The sequence below is a fragment of the Ranitomeya variabilis genome, chromosome 8 (assembly GCF_051348905.1).
Source record: "Ranitomeya variabilis isolate aRanVar5 chromosome 8, aRanVar5.hap1, whole genome shotgun sequence".
NCBI lineage: Eukaryota > Metazoa > Chordata > Amphibia > Anura > Dendrobatidae > Ranitomeya > Ranitomeya variabilis.
Genome location: NC_135239.1, coordinates 173466252 through 173490534, shown reverse-complemented (window position 1 = coordinate 173490534; position 24283 = coordinate 173466252). Strand labels below are relative to the sequence as shown.

General features: G+C 43.9%; 1 protein-coding gene across 2 annotated transcripts in view; it reads left to right on the top strand.

Annotated features, from left to right (window-relative positions):
• GLT8D1 (glycosyltransferase 8 domain containing 1) overlaps nucleotides 1–24283 on the top strand; it is a 24895-nt gene extending 612 nt beyond the window's left edge. The window contains exons 1-11 of one of the 2 annotated variants that reach the window (XM_077276233.1): nucleotides 65–178; nucleotides 6106–6164; nucleotides 6721–6819; nucleotides 6977–7181; nucleotides 9654–9759; nucleotides 9843–9927; nucleotides 10871–10983; nucleotides 13869–14035; nucleotides 18207–18319; nucleotides 19497–20440; nucleotides 22241–24283. In XM_077276233.1, the coding sequence (XP_077132348.1) occupies nucleotides 6149–6164; nucleotides 6721–6819; nucleotides 6977–7181; nucleotides 9654–9759; nucleotides 9843–9927; nucleotides 10871–10983; nucleotides 13869–14035; nucleotides 18207–18319; nucleotides 19497–19687 (1095 nt within the window). In that variant the 5' untranslated portion in view covers nucleotides 65–178; nucleotides 6106–6148 and the 3' untranslated portion in view covers nucleotides 19688–20440; nucleotides 22241–24283. Of the gene's footprint in view, nucleotides 1–64; nucleotides 179–6105; nucleotides 6165–6720; nucleotides 6820–6976; nucleotides 7182–9653; nucleotides 9760–9842; nucleotides 9928–10870; nucleotides 10984–13868; nucleotides 14036–18206; nucleotides 18320–19496; nucleotides 20441–22240 lie in introns of those variants that run through there. The other variant, XM_077276234.1, reaches the window with a different exon arrangement.

The following is a 24283-nucleotide window of genomic DNA, read 5'->3' as shown; positions in this document are numbered from 1 at the left end:
AACAAAGATGGCGACCGCGGATTGGGGAAGTCTAATCTGGTCATGTGGTCCCGTCTTGTAGTCACCTGACGGGGTGGGCGGGGCTCGCAGCGGGCTACCTCTGATGTTGAGTTGGCAATTCGGCTGCTGCATGTAGTTCAGTGCTGAGAGGCGGAGACCGAGCTGCGGCCGCGGCACTGTATGTAGAGGTGGAACGTGTGTATAATGTGTGTGTATATAATGTGTGTGTGTGTATAATGTGTGTGTGTGTATAATGTGTGTGTATAATGTGTGTGTGTATAATGTGTGTGTGTGTATAATGTGTGTGTGTATAATGTGTGTGTGTGTATAATGTGTGTGTGATATGTGTATATCTGTAATGTGCATCATATGTGTATGTAGAATAGGCATGGTAAGCGTGGAATGTGCGTGTACGTGTATAATGTTCATAATATCTGTATGTGCATAATATATGTAATCTGCATGTATGTATCTGTGTGTAACGTGCACAATATGTGCAAAATGCCTCTTTATATTTGTGTAAAGTGCATGTATGTAATGTGTATGTGTGTGTGTGTATTTGTATATATACATCAATAATGTGTGTGGATATATATATATGTGTGTATACAGGGCCGGACTGGGACTAAAATTCAGCCCTGGCATTTGAAGTTACACAGGCCCACTTGTCACATGGTGACTGTATAATATCTTTGTACACTTGTAGGCAGGGCCGGTTTTAGGCAAAGTGGGGCCCTAGGCAAAGTTTAAAATGGGGCCCCAAATGCTAACATATTGCACATCACACAAAAGCATTTCGGTTGTATTTACTTACATGCGCTGAGTTCAGGCCGCTAAATGAGTTTGATCGACAATACTGAAGTTGTTCAACGCTTGTTTCCCGGCCTCTTTCCACTGTCTGAGACAGAATGATGGGACAGAACGATCACTAACCGATCCCCATACAGTATCATGTTATCAGCAGCACATCTACAGTTTACACTGGCAATGTGCTGCTGAGAACAATGATTTTGGTTCCGGCAAAAACAATCTGAATATGCAGCATTTTACTTGTTTAGTAAAATATACCCCATAGTCCTCCATATATTATAATGTGCACCATAGTCCTCCATATATTAAAATACACTGCTCAGTCCTCCACAGAGCATAATACAATCCTCATAGTGCTCCATATAGCATAATACACTCCTCATAGTGCTCCATATAGTATAATGCACCGCCATAGTCATCCATGTAGTACAATTCACTTCCCATAGTATAATGCACCCCATAGTTCTTCATATAGTATAACGTATTCCCCATAGTCCTCGATACAGTATAATGCAGCCCACATACAGTATAATGCAGCCACCACCCTACAGAGTATAATGTAACCCCCCATAGAATATAATGCAGCCCCCCCAATAGAGTATGATGAAATCACCCCTCATAGAATATATATATAATACAGCCCCCCCCCCATAGAATTTAATGTAGCCCCAAATAGAATAGAATACAGCCCACCTCCCCATAGAATATAATGCAGCCTCATCAGAGTATGATGCAATCATCCCTCATAAAATCTAATACAGCCCCCCATAGAATATAATACAGCCCACCTCCCCATAATATATAATGCAGCCCCCATAGTATAAGACAGCCTCCCCCATAGAATATAATATACCCCCATAGTATAACACAGCCTCCCCTACAGAATATAATATACCCCCGCAATAGTATATAGTACAGCCACATAGTATATAACATGGCCTCCCCCATAGAATATAATATACCCCCTATAGTATATAGCACAGCCCACATAGTATATAGCACAACTTGCATAGTATATAGCACAGCCTGCATAATATAGCACAGCCCGCGTAGTATAGAGCACAGCCCGCACAGGGGTATATAGAGCACAGCCCGCACAGGGGTATATAGAGCACAGCCCGCACAGGGGTATATACAGTCCAGCCCACACAGGGGTATATACAGCTGAGCCCACACAGGGGTATATACAGCCGAGCCCACACAGGGGTATATACAGCCGAGCCCACACAGGGGTATATACAGCCGAGCCCACACAGGGGTATATACAGCCGAGCCCACACAGGGGTATATACAGCAGAGCCCACACAGTATACAGCAGAGCCCACACAGGGGTATATACAGCAGAGCCCACACAGTATACAGCAGAGCCCACACAGGGGTATATACAGCAGAGCCCACACAGTATACAGCAGAGCCCACACAGGGGTATATACAGCAGAGCCTACACAGGGGTATATACAGCAGAGTCCACACAGTATACAGCAGAGCCCACACAGGGGTGTATACAGCAGAGCCCACACAGGGGTGTATACAGCAGAGCCCACACAGGGGTGTATACAGCAGAGCCCACACAGGGGTGTATATAGCAGAGCCCACACAGGGGTGTATATAGCAGAGCCCACACAGGGGTATACACAGCAGAGTCCACATCTCCTCACCCCCCCCCCCCCCCGATAATGGCCCCACAGTCCAGTTAAAATAAAACAAAACACTCTCCTCACCTTTCCTTTTGCCCGCGCTGCTCCTGGCTCCAGTCTCCTGTCTCAGCAGCTGCAGTCTGCCCGGGACACAGCAGGTGCGCGATGATATGACGTCATCGCGCACCCGCAGTGTCAGAGGCAGAGCGGGGAATGATGGGAGAGGGAGCGTCAGGTGACGCTCTCTCCTCCATCATTGCATTGAACTATACCGGCGTCATAGACGCTGGTATAGTTAAATGCGGCGGCGGCGGCACTGGCGGGGGGGAGGGGGAGAAACAGTGCAGCGGCCCACTACTGGCACCGGCCCTTCTGGCATTTGCCAGAAGTGCCCGATGGCCAGTCCGGCCCCGTGTGTGTGTATATAATACATATACGCACATACGGAAATATACAGTAAATACACATGCTTATAGTGTGTGTACACACACACACACACACACACACACACACACACACACACACACACACACACACTGCATATTTACACCTCTCTCTTATACACACACATGCATACATATGTATTACATGCATGTATGTATATACCCTACTCACGAACGATTAGGGATATTTGACTTTTGGGCAAAATTTATGGAAAACGTAAATATTTCCCACTATAGTGATATTTTTTATCATTAAAGTCTGGCATTTCAGTAGACCAAACAAGGATGATTTCCTCATCTCCAGAAAAGTATTGAAACCAAAGCCACCCGTAGCGGTGGGTATATTCCCCCCCCCCCCCCCCCCCCAAGAAAAAAATGTCTCAATAACTTGTCCTGTGTCCTTGAGAATCAATCACAGCTTTACAACGACGGCTCCTGCTTCTCACAAGTGGAGTTATGGTCTGCTGAGGCATGGCATCCCACTCTTGAAGGGCGGCCCTCAGGGCATTGAGGTTCTGGGGTACAGGGTTACGAGCCTCTACATGGCGACTCAGCTGGTCCCATAGGTTTTCTATGGGATTCAGGACTGGAGAAAGTGCACGCCGCTCCATTTGAGGTCCCCCAGTCTCCAGGAGCCGCTCCTTGACCTTGATGACCTGGAGCATTGTTGTCCATGAAGATGAAATTAGGCCGGTGTTTGTGCAGATACTTAATGACTGGATTAATGGTGTTATTCAAGTAATAGTGGTTTGGCACAAAGTCTAGGACCTTTCTATATTGACTAGACACCCCCCCCCCACACTAACACCACCACCAAAAACTTCTCTGGTGACAACAGTGGCTGATGCTTAGCGCTCTCCTTGACGTCTCCACCTTCGTTGGCGGCCATCTTTTCTGCTCCGTGAACAGCACTGAGGCCCACAGGTCGTTCGCCCAGCTTAGATCCTCCCTGACCCATGCAAGATGATGACGCCTGTGCCTGGTAGTGTGGTCAGATACCTTGCCGGTCGTCTAGCACGCAGACCACGCTGATGTAAATGGTTTTGAATGCTCTGATGTGACACTTGGGAGCCTCTTGCCTCCCTTAAATGTGCCTGGAGTTGTGTGGGATTCATCATCCGGTTCTGCAGGGCATCAGTCACAATGAAGAGGTCATCAGTGTAGGATGTGGCAGAGGACGCCCACTTCTCTGCCTTTCTGTGACTCTTCCAGCCGCTCTCTCTGTTGTCACCTGCTGATGACTCTGTGACACTCTGAGCTCAGTGGTCACTTCTGTCTGAGAACGTCCTGCTTGAGGCCTCACAATGGCGAAGTCTTGCCGATCAATTGTTAGGTATCGTCTTGGTCTCATGAGGAGGACGAGGACAGTTTAATAACCAGTCTAACTGATCCCTGAAATGTATTGGCCGATTCATGGATCAAACACCTGTTTGTGAATGTTGACATTAAGCTCCTTGTTAGGGAACAGCAAGTTGTGCAAAAAGTACTGAAACTTTGAACAGTTGGACGTGTGCATCCAAAAGTCTACAGACTTCATTTGAGTTTTGTTTTTTTCGGCATCAAAATTAACCAGACATTGTGATTTTTCAGCTCAGTACGATGACGGCGATACCAAACTTATATAGATGATTATTTATTATTTTATTTTGGGGGTTATCAAAATAAATTCTAAAGTTTGTAAAAATAAATAAATAAAAAATGTAAACTTTGGTTTACTGAGACCCATAACTTATTTTTTTTATATATTTTTCCATCAAAAAAGCTGTAAGAGTTTTTTTCTATGCTGAGCTGTTCTTTTAAGGGTGTCATCTTTCAATGCTTTGTATTGAATGTTTTGGAGAACTGTAGTAGTGACCCAAAATACTGTAATTTTGACATTTAAATTTAACTTGCAGCTTAGTTTTTACTTTCATAAACCAATAGATGGGGGGGGAAGGTTTCCGAACCTTTTTTTAAGTTAATTATCTTTTTAATCATGAGAATAGGTGTAACTTCTTTCTCGTCAGACAACCCCCTTTCAACATCAATGATACTATTACCAATCGCTGCTCTTGGCGACAAGTGCTGACTGTATACATTTTCTGAACCTGCTCCGTACACCTGCACCTGTTCTGTTCCATGAAGTGGAAAGGAAATTAATTCATCTCTACTATGTTAGTATTAAAGGGATACTTTCAGCAGATTTTTGCAATATAATCTGAGAGCAGCATGTTGTGGGGACAGAGACCCTGATTCCATCGATGCGTCACTTATTGGGCTTCATGTTGTCATTTGAATAAAATCAGTGTTTTATCAGCAGGAGATTATCACTGCAGGACTAGGTGTCTTGTACCTCTTAGTTCAACCCCCACCACTGATTGGCAGTTTTCTGTCTATGCACAGTGTACACAGAAAACTGCCAATCAGTGGTGGGGGCTTGGTTGTGTATCCTGCACTGCATGGCAGCAGGATTACTAGACGTCTAGTCATAATCTCCTGCTGATAAAACAATGATTGTATAAAAACTACAGTAAGCAGTACAGTAAGTGACACTTCACTGGAATCAGTGTCTCTGTAATATACTGCTCTCAGCTGGGGTAACAGCAAAAACTTGTTGACAGATTCCCTTTAAAACTTTGTTTTTGGCCATTTTTTCACTTTTGAGAAGACGCTGTATCTGCAGGCAGCCTGTTAGAGAGCAGGAGAGTGAGCGTTTACTAATGCAGTATTGTGGAGAAAAGGTCAGTATATTATGTAATTTTTTTCTATAAATCCATGGGTGGTCCTACAGCGAACTCTTAATGCAGGCTTAGGGCGCTGTCAGACGGCCGTATAACTGGGACGAGGGTCACAACACAATGCCCGGACTGGCTGTCCCCCGAGGGGGACACCATGTATTTCTGTGCAGCTGTCATGCCTGGGTCGGGAGAGCTATTTCACCTTAACCTTTCTCGATTGGAATTCTTTATTGTGTGGATCCTTTTGGAAATGAATATGTTATTTCCATTTTTTCCTGTGTTCTGTGACACCGTCATCCTTGATGGAACCGTACCAGACAGTTGTTAGTTGTTGGTTAGTCACACATTTTCAGGAGGAATAACAGAGGGACAGCACGATGCAGAGTTCTAGACTAAGATGTTCCAGAATTATTTCGTATGGAATACAAGTAGAACTGATTTTTCGAAATTGTTAAATATTGTGAAGATACCGACATGTTTTTTTTTTTTGCATTGCAGGATAGAAAATTAACGATAAAAAGACCAAACTTAATCATCTAAAATGTCATGCCGCAAAGGTACAAATGTTTACATACTTTTCTGAAGTTTATTGATTTATTGTATTGCTTAAAGGGGTTGTTCAGGACAATTGTATTTTATAATTATGGTCTTAAGAACTAACGCTAACTACTTGAATGTTTTACTCTTGGCCGGTTCAGAACGGTCATTGAAAGTTTCTGCCGGCGATTCTACTGCTTCATGTCAACAGAGCTGACCAGAAGAGGAAGACTATTGAAAGGGCGTGACTGGTGTTGTCATGCTGATTGACAGCCGGCTCCCTGCAGTTAGGCAGCAGGGAGCTGACTGTCAATCAGCATGACATCAGCAACCAGTAGCGCAGAATAGAACCCGCTGCTCTGTAGGCGGAAACCACAGTGATGCCTGCACGAGTGGTCAGTGACTGCAGTGGTCGCCGCCGGGCACAACAGGCAGGCAGATAGGACAATTATGAAAAAATAATTAAAATAGTCCTGGATAAACCCTTTAAAATCAGAATTGTTATGGCTAATGGTGAATTATATGCGTGTCACGCCATTGATGAATTACACACATCTATAAACTCATATCTCCTAGTAAACATAGTGATTATAGTATTGGCGGCGGTCATCTTCCTCATCATCCTGCACCATAATCTGTTGGGCCTGAGCGATATATTAAAGAGGCAAAGTTCAGGTGAGATCATTTTCAGAAACATCTCTGAATTTGTTTTTTTTCTGCCTTTACTAGAACAATTTTCTGCATTTTTTTTGGATTTGGTTTCTGAAGTTTTTACCATCTACATCTTTGCTCTCAGCTGATTTTCCATATTTTCCATCTTTTTCTTGCCTAGACGCCAGCCCTGTAGGATTTCAGCGTATTGATTTCCTCCCTGAGGCTCCAGAGGAGAAGAATAATGCGGAGGTCCCTGTGGTTATTACTGCCGTAGAAAGCCGACTCGGAGGCGTCATTGCGGCAATAAACAGTATTTCCAGTAATACGCAGTCCAGTGTCACTTTCTACATTGTGACTATGAATGATACCAAGGAACATCTCAGGTATAACTGTCTCCGCCTGGGAAGATTGGGGTTAGGTCGCTGGGGCATTTCATAATTTGCAGGATTGGATTCAGCTGACAAATTTTTAAGAGCTAAAACGTAGAAATAAACGCTAAAAACTGCACTGCCCAAAAATAAGGGAACACGTAAATCGCACATCGGATCTCGGTGAATAAAAGATTCAAGTTGAAAATCATTTATTGTGTAATTGATGCATCAGCGGTCAATGGAGACCAAAATCATCATCCGATAAGGATGGGATTCCAAATCATCCGAAAAGCAAAGCAAAAAATTGAAATCACAGGTGGACCATTCTGCATAAATTCATGATGGCAACTTGTAATGTGTCTCAGTGGTTTGTGTGGCCCCCACGTGCCTGTACAATAGCTGGGCATGATCTTAATGAGATGGTGGATGGAGTTTTGGAGGATCTCCTCCCAGAACTAGATCTGGTCCATGAGGGAGCTCTTGGATAACCTGGCACATCATGAGATGCACTGATACAAAGTATCCCAGAATTTCTCAACTGGATTCAGGTCTAATGGACATGAGGCCCAGTCATTGGCATCAATGCCTTTATCACCCAGTAATTGCCAACACACCTTGGCTACGTGAGGCCAAGCGTTGTCCTTCACCAAGAGGAACCCAGGGATCACTACACTAGCATAAAGTCTGACAATGGTTCTGGGAATTTTATCCCAGTGCTTAGCAGCAGTCAGGGTATGTTGGCTATTATGTGAAGGTTTGTGTGACACTCCAAGCATTGCTCCCAAGGCCATCACTGACCCACCGTCAAACTAGCCATGCCGGGTGATGATGCAGGCAGCATACCATTCACCACAGCGCCTCCATACTTCGCTGTCATGTGGGCTTAGTATGAACCTGCTTTCCTTTGTAAAGATTCAGCACCTATGGCAGATTTGTCAATTATAGATGCCAATTGAGCTGCACAGTGCTGCGCTGTGAGCACAGGTCTTATAACAGGAAGTCCTGATAGATGATAGAGTCTGTTTTTGATAGTGTGATAAGAAGAATGCTCATCAGTACCCGCAGGATGTAATTTCGCATTGCTCTGGCAGTGCTTCTTCTGTTCCTCCACACACAAAGGAGCAAATACCTGGTTCCTGCCCTTCTAGAGCCCCGTCCAGTTCTGCTGGTGTCTGCTCCATGCTTTTGAGACTGTGGTGAGAGATGCACCAAACCTTGAGATGACATGTATGGATGTGCCATCCTAGATGAGCTGGACTATTTGTGCAACCTGAATAGGCTGAAGGTACCACCTCATGCTACCAGGAGTGACAGAGAGGCTAGAAAAACAAGAGAAGAATTAGAAAGGCTAGGCAGAGAATGATTATATCTTTGACCAACATCTGCACAATCATTTTTGGGGTGTCTTGCTGTTGCTTCTCCAGTACTTCTGTAGTCACTTTCATTTGCACCGAAGCAGGTAAAGTGGATTCCCAATCACTTCTGCTTCCTAACTGGTCAGATTCATATCCTTGAAGCTACAGTAATTGACTTAGGGTTATTCTCTGATGTGTAAGTGTTCTCTTAATTATTTCATCAATGCACAAATGACCACATACTGATAAACAAGGCTGTGGAGTTGGTGTCCATTTTGATGGAGTCTGTATAAAATGGACCGACTCCTAAAATATATAATAAATTGAGTTCAGTAGGTCAGTGCAGAATGTGCTGTACATGTTTTCATAATTTAGGAAAGTTCTGAAATGTCCTATAAATGTCTGTTCGCTTCTTGATTTAAGGATCTAGGCTTTTAGTTGAGATGAATCTGTGCTGCACTTTATGTACATGTTCAGTAGTGACCAGTGCTGTGGAGTCGTAGTGGAGATGAATCTGTGCTGCACTTTATGTACATGCTCAGTAGTGACCAGTGCTGTGGAGTCATAGTGGAGATGAATCTGTGCTGCACTTTATGTAAATGCTCAGTAGTGACCAGTGCTTTGGGGTCATAGTGGAGATGAATCTGTGCTGCACTTTATGTACATGCTCAGTTGTGACCAGTGCTATGGAGTCGTGTGGAGATGAATCTGTGCTGCACTTTATGTACATGCTCAGTAGTGACCACTGCTGTGGAGTCGAAGTGGAGATAAATCTGTGAAGCACTTTATGTACATGCTCAGTAGTGACCAGTGCTGTGGAGTTGTAGTGGAGATGAATCTGTGCTGCACTTTATTTACATGCTCAGTAGTGACCAGTGCTGTGGGGTCGGAGTGGAGATGAATCTGTGCTGCACTTTATGTACATGCTCAGTAGTGACCAGTGCTGTGGGGTCGGGAGTGGAGATGAATCTGTGCTGCACTTTATGTACGTGCTCAGTAGTGACCAGTGCTGTGGAGTTGTAGTGGAGATGAATCTGTGCTGCACTTTATGTACATGTTTCATAGTGACCAGTGCTGATATTTCTGAAATTTGAGAAGTTTGGTAATCATTTTTCTTTCCTTCTTTCAGGACCTGGCTTACGAACTCTAAGCTTAAAAATGTCAAATATAAAATTCTGGACTTCGACCCTCAGGTACTTGAGGGGAAAATAAGAGTGGATGAGCGCTTAAAACCAGTAAGTAAATGTAGATTACTTCTCGAGGACATATATGTAATTTGGTTTTAGTCATATCATCACTTGTATTCTTTCCTCCTTAGTTAACGTTTGCACGGTTCTACCTTCCTGATTTGGTCCCTGGAGTAGACAAAGTCATATATCTGGATGATGATATTATTGTTCAAGGTAAAGTATTCTGTCTCACTTTTTGGGGTATTTCAGTCTATAAAAATGATTACGCTCGACAGCATTTTTAAGGCACAGCGCCTTCCATGAGCAGCTGCACTCCCATAAAGGTTAGTTAGAGACCAAAAAAAATACTTGAAAGGGAACATGTTGTAAAAAATAAAATGCCATTAACCTGAAGATATCGAGGTTAAGCTGCAGGTTAATAGCTTTTTGAAGCTGCCTGGCGCTTGCACTGAAAGCCCCGGTGCCAGGAGTAAAGGAGCTGCATTTTACCCTGACTGCCTCTGACTTTTAGTCCTAGAGATTACAAATCAAAGAAGAAAAAAATGTGTACAATTACCCCATAATAAAATTTAAAAAAATGATTGTACCAAAAAATGAATGAAGTTCAATTTTATTGAATTAAACAACTTGCCAGTAGATGGAACTGCAGGGGTAAATACATATTACCTTTATTTCATGTCTTCCCAGTGCTACTATTGGGCTTTCAGTCATAGAGGCGCCGCCAGTGCAGCTACAGTCACCGCTCAGCACATAGTGAGCACAGGCTGTAGCTGTGCCCCAACAATGACTGAAATCCGGCTCTAATGCTGAGTCTGCTGTCAGTCAGTGCCTGGGCGAGGTTACAGCCACTGCTCACTATGCCACACCTGACACGCCTCTATGACTGAAAGCCCGAGGCTGTCGGGAGGAATAAAGTTAATTTCTTCCCGGCAGAGGGGCTCTCAGGGCTTGCGCCGAGTAGCTTCAAAACACTAATAACCTGAAGATTAACCTCATAGTGCTTCATAGTGCTTTTTAAATGACAGGTTCCCTTTAAACCACTCTTTTATCATAACTTCCAGATTTAGTGCAGTGTTGATGGTGATTGCCTTGTATAGATAATGGACCATTTTATTTGTATTTTTCTCTTTTTCGAATCTGATGCTGTTCCATGTAGGGGACATTCTAGAACTCTACAAAACCCCTATAAAAGTGGGATTCGCTGCAGCTTTCTCTGAAGATTGTGATTCGGTCACCTCGAAATACCTGGTCAGAGGAGCTGGTAGTCAGGTATAATAATACTCTATATCCATGCCACGATCGGTCCTATATAGTGACCATAAGTCCGATAAATAATTTCTATATGTTAACAGATCATATATCAATGAACATAGAAAGAAAAACACAAGATTGGTGGGAGAGAAAAAAAAAAAGGAGGAGGATATTAACCTATCAGGAGGATTGTTGTTTGCTGTTATTTTATTCTTGCGGCTCCCATGAGTATTCATTTCTATTTTTTATTTGAAAATCCGACATATGGTTCCAGAGATATGGGCCTTTTTATTTAGTGCTAATTTTCTAGACTTTGCCAAGGGGGCATGACTTACTGAATTTTCTAGGGGTGTGACTTTAGGCTGCGCTACATTATTACTTTGTTAGATCAAAATTAGCACTAAATAAAAAGGCAATTAAAAAAATGGAATACTCGGCCGTTCTACAACTGTAACACACAGTCCTAACAAACAGGCAATCCCTGCATGTGTTGTGGCTGACTAACAGTCGCGGGGACTCAAACATATTTTTCAAGTACGGATAGCAAAAAAGGCCCCATAAAATAAAGGTCTGGAATTCCCATTACCGAAAATGAGTTGCAAACTACTAATACATAAATATTTAAAATGGAGAGAAAGGTGCAACTCTGTAAAGACTAAGCTATGTTCACACGTTGCGTTTTTGCTGAATTTTTTTTTGTGCCGCTTATATGTATCACTAGATGGTGGTTTGATTCTAATGCATCGGGTATTCTAGAATATGTATGCGTAGTGTATAGCACAGCCCACGTAGTATATTGCACAGCCACGCAGTACATTGCGCAGCCCACGCAGTACATTGCGCAGCTAACGCAGTACATTGCACAGCCCACGCAGTACATTGCGCAGCCAACGCAGTACATTGCGCAGCCAACGCAGTACGTTGCGCAGCCAACGTAGTACTTGCGCAGCCCACGTAGTATATTGCGCAGCCCACGTAGTATATTGCGCAGCCCACGTAGTATATTGCGCAGCCCACGTAGTATATTGCGCAGCCCACGTAGTATATTGCGCAGCCCACGTAGTATATTGCGCAGCCCACGCAGTATATTGCGCAGCCCACGTAGTATATTGCGCAGCCCACGTAGTATATTGCGCAGCCCACGTAGTATATTGCGCAGCCCACGTAGTATATTGCGCAGCCCACGTAGTATATTGCGCAGCCCACGTTGTATATTGCGCAGCCCACGTTGTATATTGCACAGCCCACGTATATAGCAATGTGGGCATGATATCCCTGTTAAAAAAAAAAAAAAAAAAAAGAATTAAAATAACAAATAGTTATATAATCACTTTCCGTTGGCCCCTGGATCCAGGAAGCGGTTACCGACGCTTGGGATCCACCGAAGCTCTGCCGAGCCGCTCGCGCCGGCCCCCATCTTCCGTTCCCAGGATGCATTGCGAAATTACCCAGAAGACTTAGCGGTCTCGCGAGACCGCAAGTCTTCTGGGTAATTTCGCAATGCATCGCCGGGAACGGAAGATGGCGGCCGGCGCGAGCGGCTCGGCGGACTACGGAGTGTGAGTATAGCAGGTTTTTTGTTTTTTTATTATTTTTAACATTACATTTTTTTTACTATTGATGCTGCATAGACAGCATCAATAGTAAAAAATTGGGGAAACACAGGGTTAATAGCAGCGGTTACGGAGTGCGTTACCCGAGGCATAACGCGGTCCGTTACCGCCGGCATTAACCCTGTGTGGGCTGTGACCGGAGGGGAGTATGCGGGCGCCGGGCAGTGAGTGCGGGGAGTAGGGAGCGGCCATTTTCTTCCGGACTGTGCCCGTCGCTGATTGGTCGTGGCAATGGTCGTGGGTGTTTTGCCACGACCAATCAGCGACTTGGATTCCATGACAGACAGAGGCCGCGACCAATGAATATCCGTGACAGAAAGACAGACAGACAAACGGAAGTGACCCTTAGACAATTATATAGTAGATTTGTCTCCAATTTAATAGTTAATTAATTTGAGAAAAAAGCCGCAAAAACGCATGGCGCATTTTAGCACTTTCGCAATGCTTTCTATGCTGCAAAAAAAGCTGCAAAAACACCGATGTCACTTTCCCACCGTGAGGTTTTGGAGCGTTTTTTGACGTTACAGATTTTCTACACCCGTTACGTATAATAGGTTACTTGCATTTTTTTTCGAAAATATGCTGCATAAAAAAAAATCCCGAAAAACTCATTGTGGGAACGTAGCCTGAAAGATTTTCCAATTCAGTCAGGAAAAACAAAAACAATCTTGCGCATGACAATTGTGAAATCTCAGGGTTTTTTTTTGTTTTTTTAACCAATAAATTTGTATTAAATTTTCAGAAAATTTTGAACACACAAAGGGTCAAATCTCATAGTTTTTGATGGTACTGTAAAAAGCAGCTTTTAATTTGCATTTAAAAAAAAAGTTGCAAAAACGCAAGGTGTGAACACAGCCTAATACTAAATAGTGCTGAGTTTCTTCTTTATAAAGAAGTGGAAAAAGTGCACACGCCTGCTAATGACTTTCCCCTAGCGAGCTACCATTCGTTCTCAGTAATGCAGAACCAATGTCATGGGATATGTGTATAAAAGGGGTCATTCAGGACTATTGATGATCTACATCTGCCAGATAGGTCATCAATATAAGATTGGTGGGGGTCTGACACTTGGCCCCCACTGGTGAGCTAATATCTGCTCCAGCAGTGGTCGGGTATACACAGTGATGGAGTGCAGCATCATAGACTGCTTACCTCCGACCACTGCTGGAGCAGATACCTGCTGATTGGTGGCTGATGGACCCCCAGGGACCTGAGATTGATGACCTCTCCTACAGATTGTCTTAGGTGATTAGTGAAAGTGATGGCACCTCCTATCTTTGTCTCTTCCAGTACAATTACATCGGATATTTTGACTACAAGAAGGAGACGATCAGAAAGCTGGGCATGAAAGCGAGTACCTGCTCTTTTAATCCAGGTGTTTTTGTTGCCAATCTGACGGAATGGAAGCGACAGAATATTACCAGGCAGATCGAAAAATGGATGGAATTGGATATTGCGTAAGTAATCGAGTGTCATTTCTAGGCATCAGTTTGGACATTGCTCCTTCTTACCCTCACTGCTTAATATTATGGAAATCAGTCCTTCCGCAGGAGGCTGGCACTTAGGCCGGGGACACACTTAACGTATAAAAAAACGGTCCGTTTTTCACGGCCGAGAATCGCACAAATGTTTCAAAAACAGTGATCCGTGTGCAGTGCGAGGATGCGATTTCCTCGCATCAAATGATCCGTGTGACATCCGTGTGACATCCGTATGGCATCCGTATGCCGAGATTTTCTCGCAAGCTTGCAAAACCGACATCTAATGGATTTATGTGCTCAAATGTTCGGGAAAACATATATACAGTGTATGTATATATATATATATATATGTCATTGAGACACATATATATATATTCTGTATTTATATTTCATTCAGCGCGATATCTGTGAAAAGCCGGTAATTCAATTGCCGGCTTTTCATTTCTCCTTCACAAACCCGACAGGATATGAGACATGGTTTACATACAGTAAACCATCTCATATCCCCTTTTTTTTGCATATTCCACACTACTAATGTTAGTAGTGTGTATGTGCAAAATTTCAGCGCTGTAGCTGCTAAAATAAAGGGTTAAATGGCGGAAAAAAATTGGCGTGGGCTCCCGCGCAATTTTCTCCGCCAGAATGGCAAAGCCAGTGACTGAGGGCAGATATTAATAGCCAGGAGAGGGTCCATGGTTATTGGCCCCCCCCTGGCTACAAACATCTGCCCCCAGCCACCCCAGAAAAGGCACATCTGGAGAATGCGCCTATTCTGGCACTTGGCCACTCTCTTCCCACTCCCTGTAGCGGTGGGATATGGGGTAATGAAGGGTTAATGCCACCTTGCTATTGTAAGGTGACATTAAGCCAGATTAATAATGGAGAGGCGTCAATGATGACACCTAGCCATTATTAATCCAATTGGCTGAAAGGGTTAAAAAACACACACACATTATTAAAAATTATTTTAATGAAATAAACACAGCGGTTGTTTCAGTATTTTATTGCTCTCTCAATCCATCAGCAACACCCTCGCTTGGAAAAATAATAAACGCACAAGATACATACCCTCAGCTGAACCGTCACGTCCCACGAGGTAATCCATGATCTGAAGGGGTTAAAATATTTTACAGGCAGGAGCCCTGCAAATGCAGCTGTGCTCCGTGCCTGTAATCCCCGGCGAATGAATGAAATGTAGGTCATTGACCTACATTTCCTACAGTCGCGGTGATGCGCCCCCTGGTGGATGTCCTCATATGACATGGAGCGTGGGAAAAAGTTCCCAGGCTGCAGTTCATGAGAACATCCAGCAGGGGCGCATCACCGCGACTCAATGTAAGTACAGATCCAGCTTTCCTTTCAGCACCCGGGGATTACAGGCACGAGCGACTGGTTTATCGCAGCTCCTGCCTGTAATATTAGTTAACCCCTTCAGATGGATTACCTCGTTGGACGTGACAGTTCAGCTGAGGGTATGTATCTTGTGCGTTTATTATTTTGCCAAGCGAGGGCCTGCAAATGGATTGAGAGCAATAAATTATTAAAACAACCTGTGTATTTCATTAAAATACTTTTAAATCATGTGTGTGTGTGTTTTTTAACCCTTTCATACAATTGCATTAATAATGGATAGGTGACATAATTGACGCCTCTCCATTATTAATCTGGCTTAATGTCACCTTACAATAGCAAGGTGGCATTAACCCTTCATTACCCCATATCCCACCGCTACAGGGAGTGGGAAGAGAGTGGCCAAGTGCCAGAATAGGCGCATCTTCCAGATGTGCCTTTTCTGGGGTGGCTGGGGGCAGATGTTTGTAGCCACGGGGGGGCCAATAAACATGGACCCTCTCTAGGCTATTAATATCTGCCCTCAGTCACTGGCTTTGCCACTCTGGCGGAGAAAATTGCGCGGGAGCCCACGCCAATTTTTTCCGCCATTTAACCCTTTATTTTAGCAGCTACAGCGCTGAAATTTTGCACATACACACTACTAACATTAGTAGTGTGGAATATGCAAAAAAAAGGGGGATATGAGATGGTTTACTGTATGTAAACCATGTCTCATATCCTGTCGGGTTTGTGACGGAGAAATGCAAAGCCGGCAATTGAATTACCGGCTTTTCTAGAGAACACCGCTGCGTATTTCTCGCAATGCGCATGCATGGTCCGTGTGTAATCCGATTTTTTCTCGCACCCATAGACTTGCATTGGCGAGTCTCGGCCGAGATACGCTGACAATCGCAGCCTGATGCGAGTTCCCTCGGATCCGAAATACGGTGGAGAAAATATCGGATGATGGGAGCTGCACCATAGATTAACATTGGGCCGAGTGCTATGCGATTTTTTTTATCGCATAGCACTCGTCCGTATTACGGTCTAGTGTGACCCCGGCCTTAGATGCAGCCTTTAGGGGTGGTGTCCTGTTTTTCCTAACCGGAGGAGCTACCCTACTACCGGTAGCACTAGAAAGGCCGTTTTCTTCCTCCTGGAGGAGAGCTCATTTGCATATCCTTTTCCGGGGAGCAGTACCTGGCCTATTTTGACATGTGCAGATGGCGTTGCTTTGAGGAGGTCAAACATGAGTGGAAGCAGCATCTTGAAAATCCTTCTCTGGGGAGTTTTCCATTTCCTGAAGCGATTTTGAAGAGTTTTTTTTTTAAGCATTTTGTAAGAGGTTTTTTTCTTCTGTTTTTCTTGAAACAATTTTTTTTGGAATAGTTCCCAATTTCAGAATCTGCCTCATACAAGTTACATGCACTTTCCCACTTCAAACCCACCTGAAAAATGCGCCAACAAAACGCTACGAACAGTGAACACATGCATTTCTGTATACAAACCACCCGCTGCTCTTATGCTCAGAAGTTTAGGCGTCTTGTAACCTCTTCAGGTTTCTAATGACTCCAGAGGGATAACAGAAGCGACTTCACTTGACAACTCTTCGGGCTTTATCCTCTCCGAAGATGCTCTACACTTTCCAACACAAGTCAATGGGAAGACTCCCCAGGTAGTTACTCCTGCCGGAGGCCTGAAAAAAGTACTCAAGAAATGAAAGTTGCAAAGTTTTTGAGGACCTCCTCCTTGCGAAAGAAAAATAAAGTATATGTTTCTTCCTTTACAACAGAACCTGAAGGAAACCTCTCCAAACTAGACACTGTCAAATCAAAAGGCTGATCAAATTATTTAGTGGAAAAAGATTTTTATGTCTGAAAAAAAATAGTGACTTCTGAACAAAAATGTCACTTGAGTTTATGAATAAATACACAATAACAAATGTAATAGCGGTGGAATTGGTCGGGAATAGTTTACCTAAGACATGGACAGAGCATTGAGTTTGTAGGACACTGTTTTACTTTCGCGCTTTGGTCAGCCCTTGAGTTGGTCAGTCATTGTTTAGTATCACACCTTGGTCAGCCAATGTTTACTTTTTTACACATCACCCATTTAATTAAACTGTTCTAATCCCAACAGTCATCCTCCAGTGAGGAGACCTAGACATTATGGTTTACATTTGGGAAAATCGCAAAAATAAATGGGTTTCACATACTGTTTTACCTGCTTTTTTAAAAAAAAAATAATTTAAAATAAAAACGCATCAGAACCTGATACCTGCATTTTTACTGCATTTTAGCACTTACTCGTTGCTTTTTATGGGTGAAAAAACGCTGAAAGAAGTAATATGAAAAAACGCAGCAGGTTTCCTATTTAGTCAGAAAAAAATAATGTGTGTGCCTGAGATTTCTGAAATCAAATCGCTTTTCCTGGTATTGTGAAACGCAGCTAAAATTTTCAGCAAAAACGCAACGTGTGAACAAAGCCAAAGACGGATGGCAACATCTCAGACCAGCCTGATATTAGTAACATGGTGAATTTGTTTCATGATTTGCACAAGATCCAGTTTGCTGATGTTGCAGCAGCTTATAAAAATATTAAGTGAATCCATTGATTTTTAACTATTTCTGGTGCAGTTACATCATTTTCTCCGTCGCTTCATTGGGGGACCCAGGAATCATGGGTTAATGTGCTGCCACCTGGAGGCTGACGCTAAGAATGCATCTTAGAAAAAAAGCTGACTTTTCCCACTAACCTACCATCACCGCATGTTTTTTGTCAAAATTGATAAGTCCTTTTTAATTTCTTATTACAGGGAAGAACTGTATAGCAAGACCCTCGCCGGCAGCATCACCGCACCACCACTGCTCATAGTGTTCTACAAGGGGCACTCTAGTATTGACCCAATGTGGCACGTCAGGCATTTGGGTAAGGCTGACTTTCTCCCTAGGATAAACTACAAATGTAATAGTCGGAGGACACTGATGTGGGCCAACATGTCTGCCCCATAGTCCACATTTGGAAAGCAGTTTTTAATGTCAGTGCTGGGTGTAAACTGCAGGAAAAAAACACAAAGTATTCCTAGAAACACTTTACTTACAATTGCAAGTGTTACTCCGATACTTAAAGGGGTTGTCCAGTAAAGCTATGTATGGCCTATCCACAGGATAGGTGATAACTTGCTGATGTATGGGTGTCCATGTGCTGGGGCCGGCACAGATCTACAGAACGGGGATTATTAATTCCCGTTACATATTGGGGAGGCAGGTCGGATGCCCAACTGCAGCTCCATTCATTCTCTATGGAGGTGCCAGGAAAAGCTGAGCGTATCACTTGCCACCTCCATAGGGCATGATTGGAGTGGCGGTCGGGCGTGTGCACTGTTCCATTGTAACGGATAAAAGTTTTTTGTTCTGCCAATCAGTGCAGATCCACGTGGTCGGACCCCTCTGATCACCTATCCTATAGGCACCCCCTTTAAAGATATCTGTCCTTTTAAACAAAACCTGTAGTAAAGCCTGGCTTTGCTGCGCTCATTCTCCACTAGAGGTTAAAACCGATTTTGGTGCACATACCACTCTAATATGTCCGGGAGCTTCATGCTATGTAACTTGCTATCTACTTCTTTTTTTTACGGAGTGTTCAGTTCCTTTTCACCATCATTCTGCCAGCACTATTGTTGCTAGAACTTTACTCTCACATTACTTCCAATGTCCAATGGCGTGCCTGCACAAAAGGAAAGGCCTGCCCCTCTATTATTCCACTATGCAGCTGTATAAGACAGACAGGAGAGGTGGAGAGGACAGTTCCTCTTTACCATCATTCTGCCAGCACTATTGTTGCTAGAACTTCCCCTCTATTATGCCACTATGCAGCTGTATTAGACAGACAGGAAAGCAGGAGCAGAGAGGTAAAGACCCGTCCCCACTTCCTTTATCAGATGCAGAGTCATAGCTGACAACTGTATGAATAGAATAAATAAAGAACTGAAGAAACTGAAATTGGTAGAGGACCAGTAAAAAAATGTTTATCTAGTTTAAACTGCAAAAATGTCTTCACAATAGGATCAGTTTTTATTGACTAATATGTTTATTTATTTTTTCAGGTTCAAGTACCGGGAAGCGTTACTCCTTCCAGTTTGTGAATGCTGCCAGGCTTCTTCACTGGAATGGACATTTTAAACCATGGGGACGAGCAGCTTCATACTCTGAAATTTGGGAAAAATGGTATGTTCCTGACCCCACTGGTAAATTTTCCATCATTAGACAGCACACCGAAAGTGATGGAGCCAAATGAAGAAATTGGACTGATCAGGGAATATCAAGAACTCTGTGGCAGAACATGGACACGCAGTATTTTCTCAGGAATGTGGAGCTGAAAGAGATATATATATATTTTCATATATGTGGATGGCAGCCTAGTGGGAAAAGTCAGGGTTTTTTAGGATTTATCATTAGCGTCAGCCTCCAGGTGGCGGCGTATATACCGTATCTATATCTACCGCTGCCACCTGGTGGCGGACGCTAAGAATACAGCTTAGAAAAAAAGTAGTCTTTTCCCACTAGCCTACCATCCATATATTTGTATATATGTCATTTTTTTTTTTTATTACTGTTACAAGAAAGACACTACAGCGGACCTTGGTCCTTCTCAGTTTATGTAAATCATATATAGGTTTTTTGTTAAGAGTTTGTTTTCTTTAATTCATTCTGTACCGTCCTATAGTATTTTATTGCGGTTTCCATACATAAGTCAGTGCCATACTTGCCCGAATTTCCTTCTGAAATGTTAGATCATTGTTTTGCCCTTTCCTATCTTAATCAGAGATAATCTGAAATACCCTAACTTGTGCTGCATTAAAGGGATATTCTGGGTTTGGTAACGTCCATATTGGGAGGTGGTGACATCACATGTACTAATACCTGCCGGGTGGCGTGTATGATCGGCGGGTGTCGTACACGTGTTCTGTTTATTATAGCCGCTCAGTGGCTGCTGATTGACTGCAGCGCTGACGTGTCACCACTAGTGTTGAGCATTCCGATACCGCAAGTATCGGGTATCGGCCGATACTTGCGGGTATCGGAATTCCGATACCGAGATCCGATACTTTTGTGGTATCGGGTATCGGTATCGAAACAACATTAATGTAAAAATGTGTAAAAGAGAGAATTAAAATAAAAAATATTGCTATACTCACCTCTCCGACGCAGCCTGCACCTTACCGAGGGAAGCGGCAGCGTTCTTTGTTTAAAATTCGCGCTTTTCTTTCCTTACGTGAAGTCCCGGCTTGTGATTGGTTGCGTGCCGCCCATGTGACCGCAACGCAACCAATCACAGCAAGCCGTGACGTAATTTCAGGTCATTCAGTATTTTAAAATTACGCTCCGGCTATGTGATTGGTTGCGTCGCAGTCACATGGGAGACGCAACCAATCACAAGCCGTGACGTCACGGGAGGCTGGACACGCGCGCATTTTAAAATGCGCGCGTGTCCAGCCTCCCGTGACGTCCCGGCTTGTGATTGGTTGCGTCGCTGTCAACCAATCACAAGCCGGGAGGCTGGACACGCGCGCATTTTAAAATGGCTTCCCGGCTTGTGATTGGTTGACAGCGACGCAACCAATCACAAGCCGGGACGTCACGGGAGGCTGGACTCGCGCGAATTTTAAAATGCGCGCGTGTCCAGCCTCCCGGCTTGTGATTGGTTGACAGCGACGCAACCAATCACAAGCCGGGACGTCACGGGAGGCTGGACTCGCGCGCATTTTAAAATGCGCGCGTGTCCAGCCTCCCGTGACGTCACGGCTTGTGATTGGTTGCGTCGCCCATGTGACTGCGACGCATCCAATCACAAAGCCGGGACGTAATTTTAAAATCCTTAAGGACCTGAAATTACGTCACGGCTTGCTGTGATTGGTTGCGTCGCCCATGTGACTGCGACGCAACCAATCACAAAGCCGGAGCGTAATTTTAAAATACTGAATGACCTGAAATTACGTCACGGCTTGCTGTGATTGGTTGCGTTGCGGTCACATGGGCGGCACGCAACCAATCACAAGCCGGGACTTCACGTAAGGAAAGAAAAGCGCGAATTTTAAGCAAACAACGCTGCCGGTTCCCTCGCTGAGGTTCAGGCTGCGTCGGAGAGGTGAGTATAGCAATATTTTTTATTTTAATTCTTTCTTTTACACATTAATATGGTTCCCAGGGCCGAAAGGAGAGTTTCCTCTCCTTCAGACCCTGGGAACCATCAGGAATACCGTCCGATACATGAGTCCCATTGACTTGTATTGGTATCGGGTATCGGTATCGGATTGGATCCGATACTTTGCCGGTATCGGCCGATACTTTCCGATACCGATACTTTCAAGTATCGGACGGTATCGCTCAACACTAGTCACCACTGCTGGATGTTGATCCCAGCAGAGGAACAGGAGACTAAGGCTACTTTCACACTAGCGTTAACTGCAATACGTCGCAAATGCGTCGTTTTGCCGAAAATACGCATCCAGCAAAAGTTCTTGCTGGATACGTTTTTTCGTCATAGACTAACATTAGCGACGCATTGCCAAACGGTGCGTCCGTTTTGCGACGCTTGGGCGTGTGGTAGCGGACCGTCGGGAGAAAAAAACGTTACATGTAACGTTTTTTGCTCCCGACGGTCCGCTTTTTCCGACCGCGCATGCGCGGCCGGAACTCCGCCCCCACCTCCCCGCACTTCCCCGCACCTCACAATGGGGCAGCGGATGCGTGGGAAAAATGCATCCGCTGCCCCCGTTGTGCGGCGGAGACCACGCTAGCGTCGGGAACGTCGGCCCGACGCACGGCGACGGGTTGTTCCCGACGCTAGTGTGAAAGTAGCCTAAAACTAAATATATCGGCCAGTCCTGTATGAATGATGTCTGTGAAAAATCCAAATTCTCCAAACCATCTAGATGGATGCATTTCTCCAGCAGCAGGGTTTCATTTCATCTGGCATGGATCCGGGGCACTGCGAAAGGATCGTTTTTATATGACAAGGTTTTTTACGCTATTTCTGTATATTTGAGCGTAAGGACTATTCTATATCCTTCACTTCATAAGTGTCATGACCAGTAAAAACATTAATTTTATTGGTCCAGCGATCAATTTATGGATCAGGAATCTAATATTTGTTACATTTAGATCTGTTTGACTGCATGTACAATGTATAATAATCCAAGGGAAGTGTAAGAATCCTCCAATTTGTAAGAAGTAGATGAATATGGTGACCACCTTCACTCTGGCGTTACTGTATGACAACCTTCTATACAGCTAGTGGCACATGGAAACTGTAAGCTTTGCAATTGGCATTTAAAAGAGCCAACCTGCGTCTCATAATCCTATTCTAAAGCCGTAGTTTAGTGTTGAAATCCACTAATGGAAAATGACCACTGCCATGATGGTGTAGTTAATAGGATTTTTTTTAAAAATCATTCAATATGAGGTTTTTAAAGGGAATCTGTCAACAGATTTTTCCTATGTAATTTAAGAGCAACATGATGTAGGGGAAGAGACCCTGATTCCAGTCATGTGTCACTTACTGGGCTGTGTTTTGCTGTTTTAATACAATCAGTGTTTCATCACTGATTCTCATGATGTGTCACTTACAAGGATGTGTTAATACAATCAATGTTTTATCAGCAGGAGATTATCACTACAGGACTAGATGTATCCTGCTCTGTGTAACCATGCCCACACCACTGATTGGACACTGAATAGGCAGAAAGCTGCCAATCAGTGGTGTGGGCATGGTTACATAGATCAGGAGACATCTAGTCCTGTAGTGATAATACAATCAATGTTTTATCAGCAGATTAACACATCCCATCAGGGTCTCTGCCCCCTACATCTCAGATTATATAGCAAAATCCTGCTGACGGATTCCCTTTAATGCATATGACTGTATTGGACTTTGAAGGGTGGTCACTTATAGTACAGCACCCATGAAGTTTAGCGGGCCCCTACTGGGCCTCTGTATACACCAGCTTAGGGCATGCGCCTTTAAATTAAGCCACAGATTAATGAAAACCTGCATTTTCTAAAGTGCTGTGCGATGCTGCTTTCTTTACCACTACTTCTATGTGTAAAATACCGCAATCAGTGATTGATTAGCAGTAGGCCGTTGGCTTGGAGAAAAAATGGGCCCTGGTTGTCCTTAGAGTGGCTTCTTCAGGCTCTTCCTGAGACAACTTTAGTCAATGGGTGATGAGCATGATTTTGGACAAGTCTACGTGGCCACTTTGGCTGTGATGCAGGCTACATGGCCAAAGATTGCTGTACTCTGCTGCTAAATTATAGCATAGTCCAAATGAATGGGTGGGCATTACGACCCACCAGGCAACTTGGAAAAAGTCCAACGAGTTCTGACTTTTTGCCACTTGCAAGTGAATGGGGTGGAATTGAGACCCGCAAGGTCCCACAACAAGAAAGTTGTAAATAGTTGGAACTGGTTGGATTTTTTGCAAGTTGCTTGTTGTGTTACTATGGGGGTCGTAATGCCACCCCGTTCACCTACCCTGTGATGTAATAGCAACATACAGCTATCTTTGGACTGTCACGTTGTAGCCCAAAGCTTATAAGTCATGATACCAGGCCCGGTCAAGAGTGGCGCCGATGTCAGGATTAGGAATGGGACCACATTCTTCCGATACGTCGTTTGGGTCAATAGAAATCGCCTTTCAACCGATTTTTAGACTTATTATTTTGTCTTATTTTTTGCAGTTTGTGCTCTGTATAATGCAGCCGTGATCAGACGTTACTTAGCCTGTATTATTAGCACTTGATTGTACCTTCAACCACTTCTTATTTCTGTCCGCACCAATAGATTTATTGCACAGAATTTTATGTGAAGTAAAATCTATGTTTGCTCCTA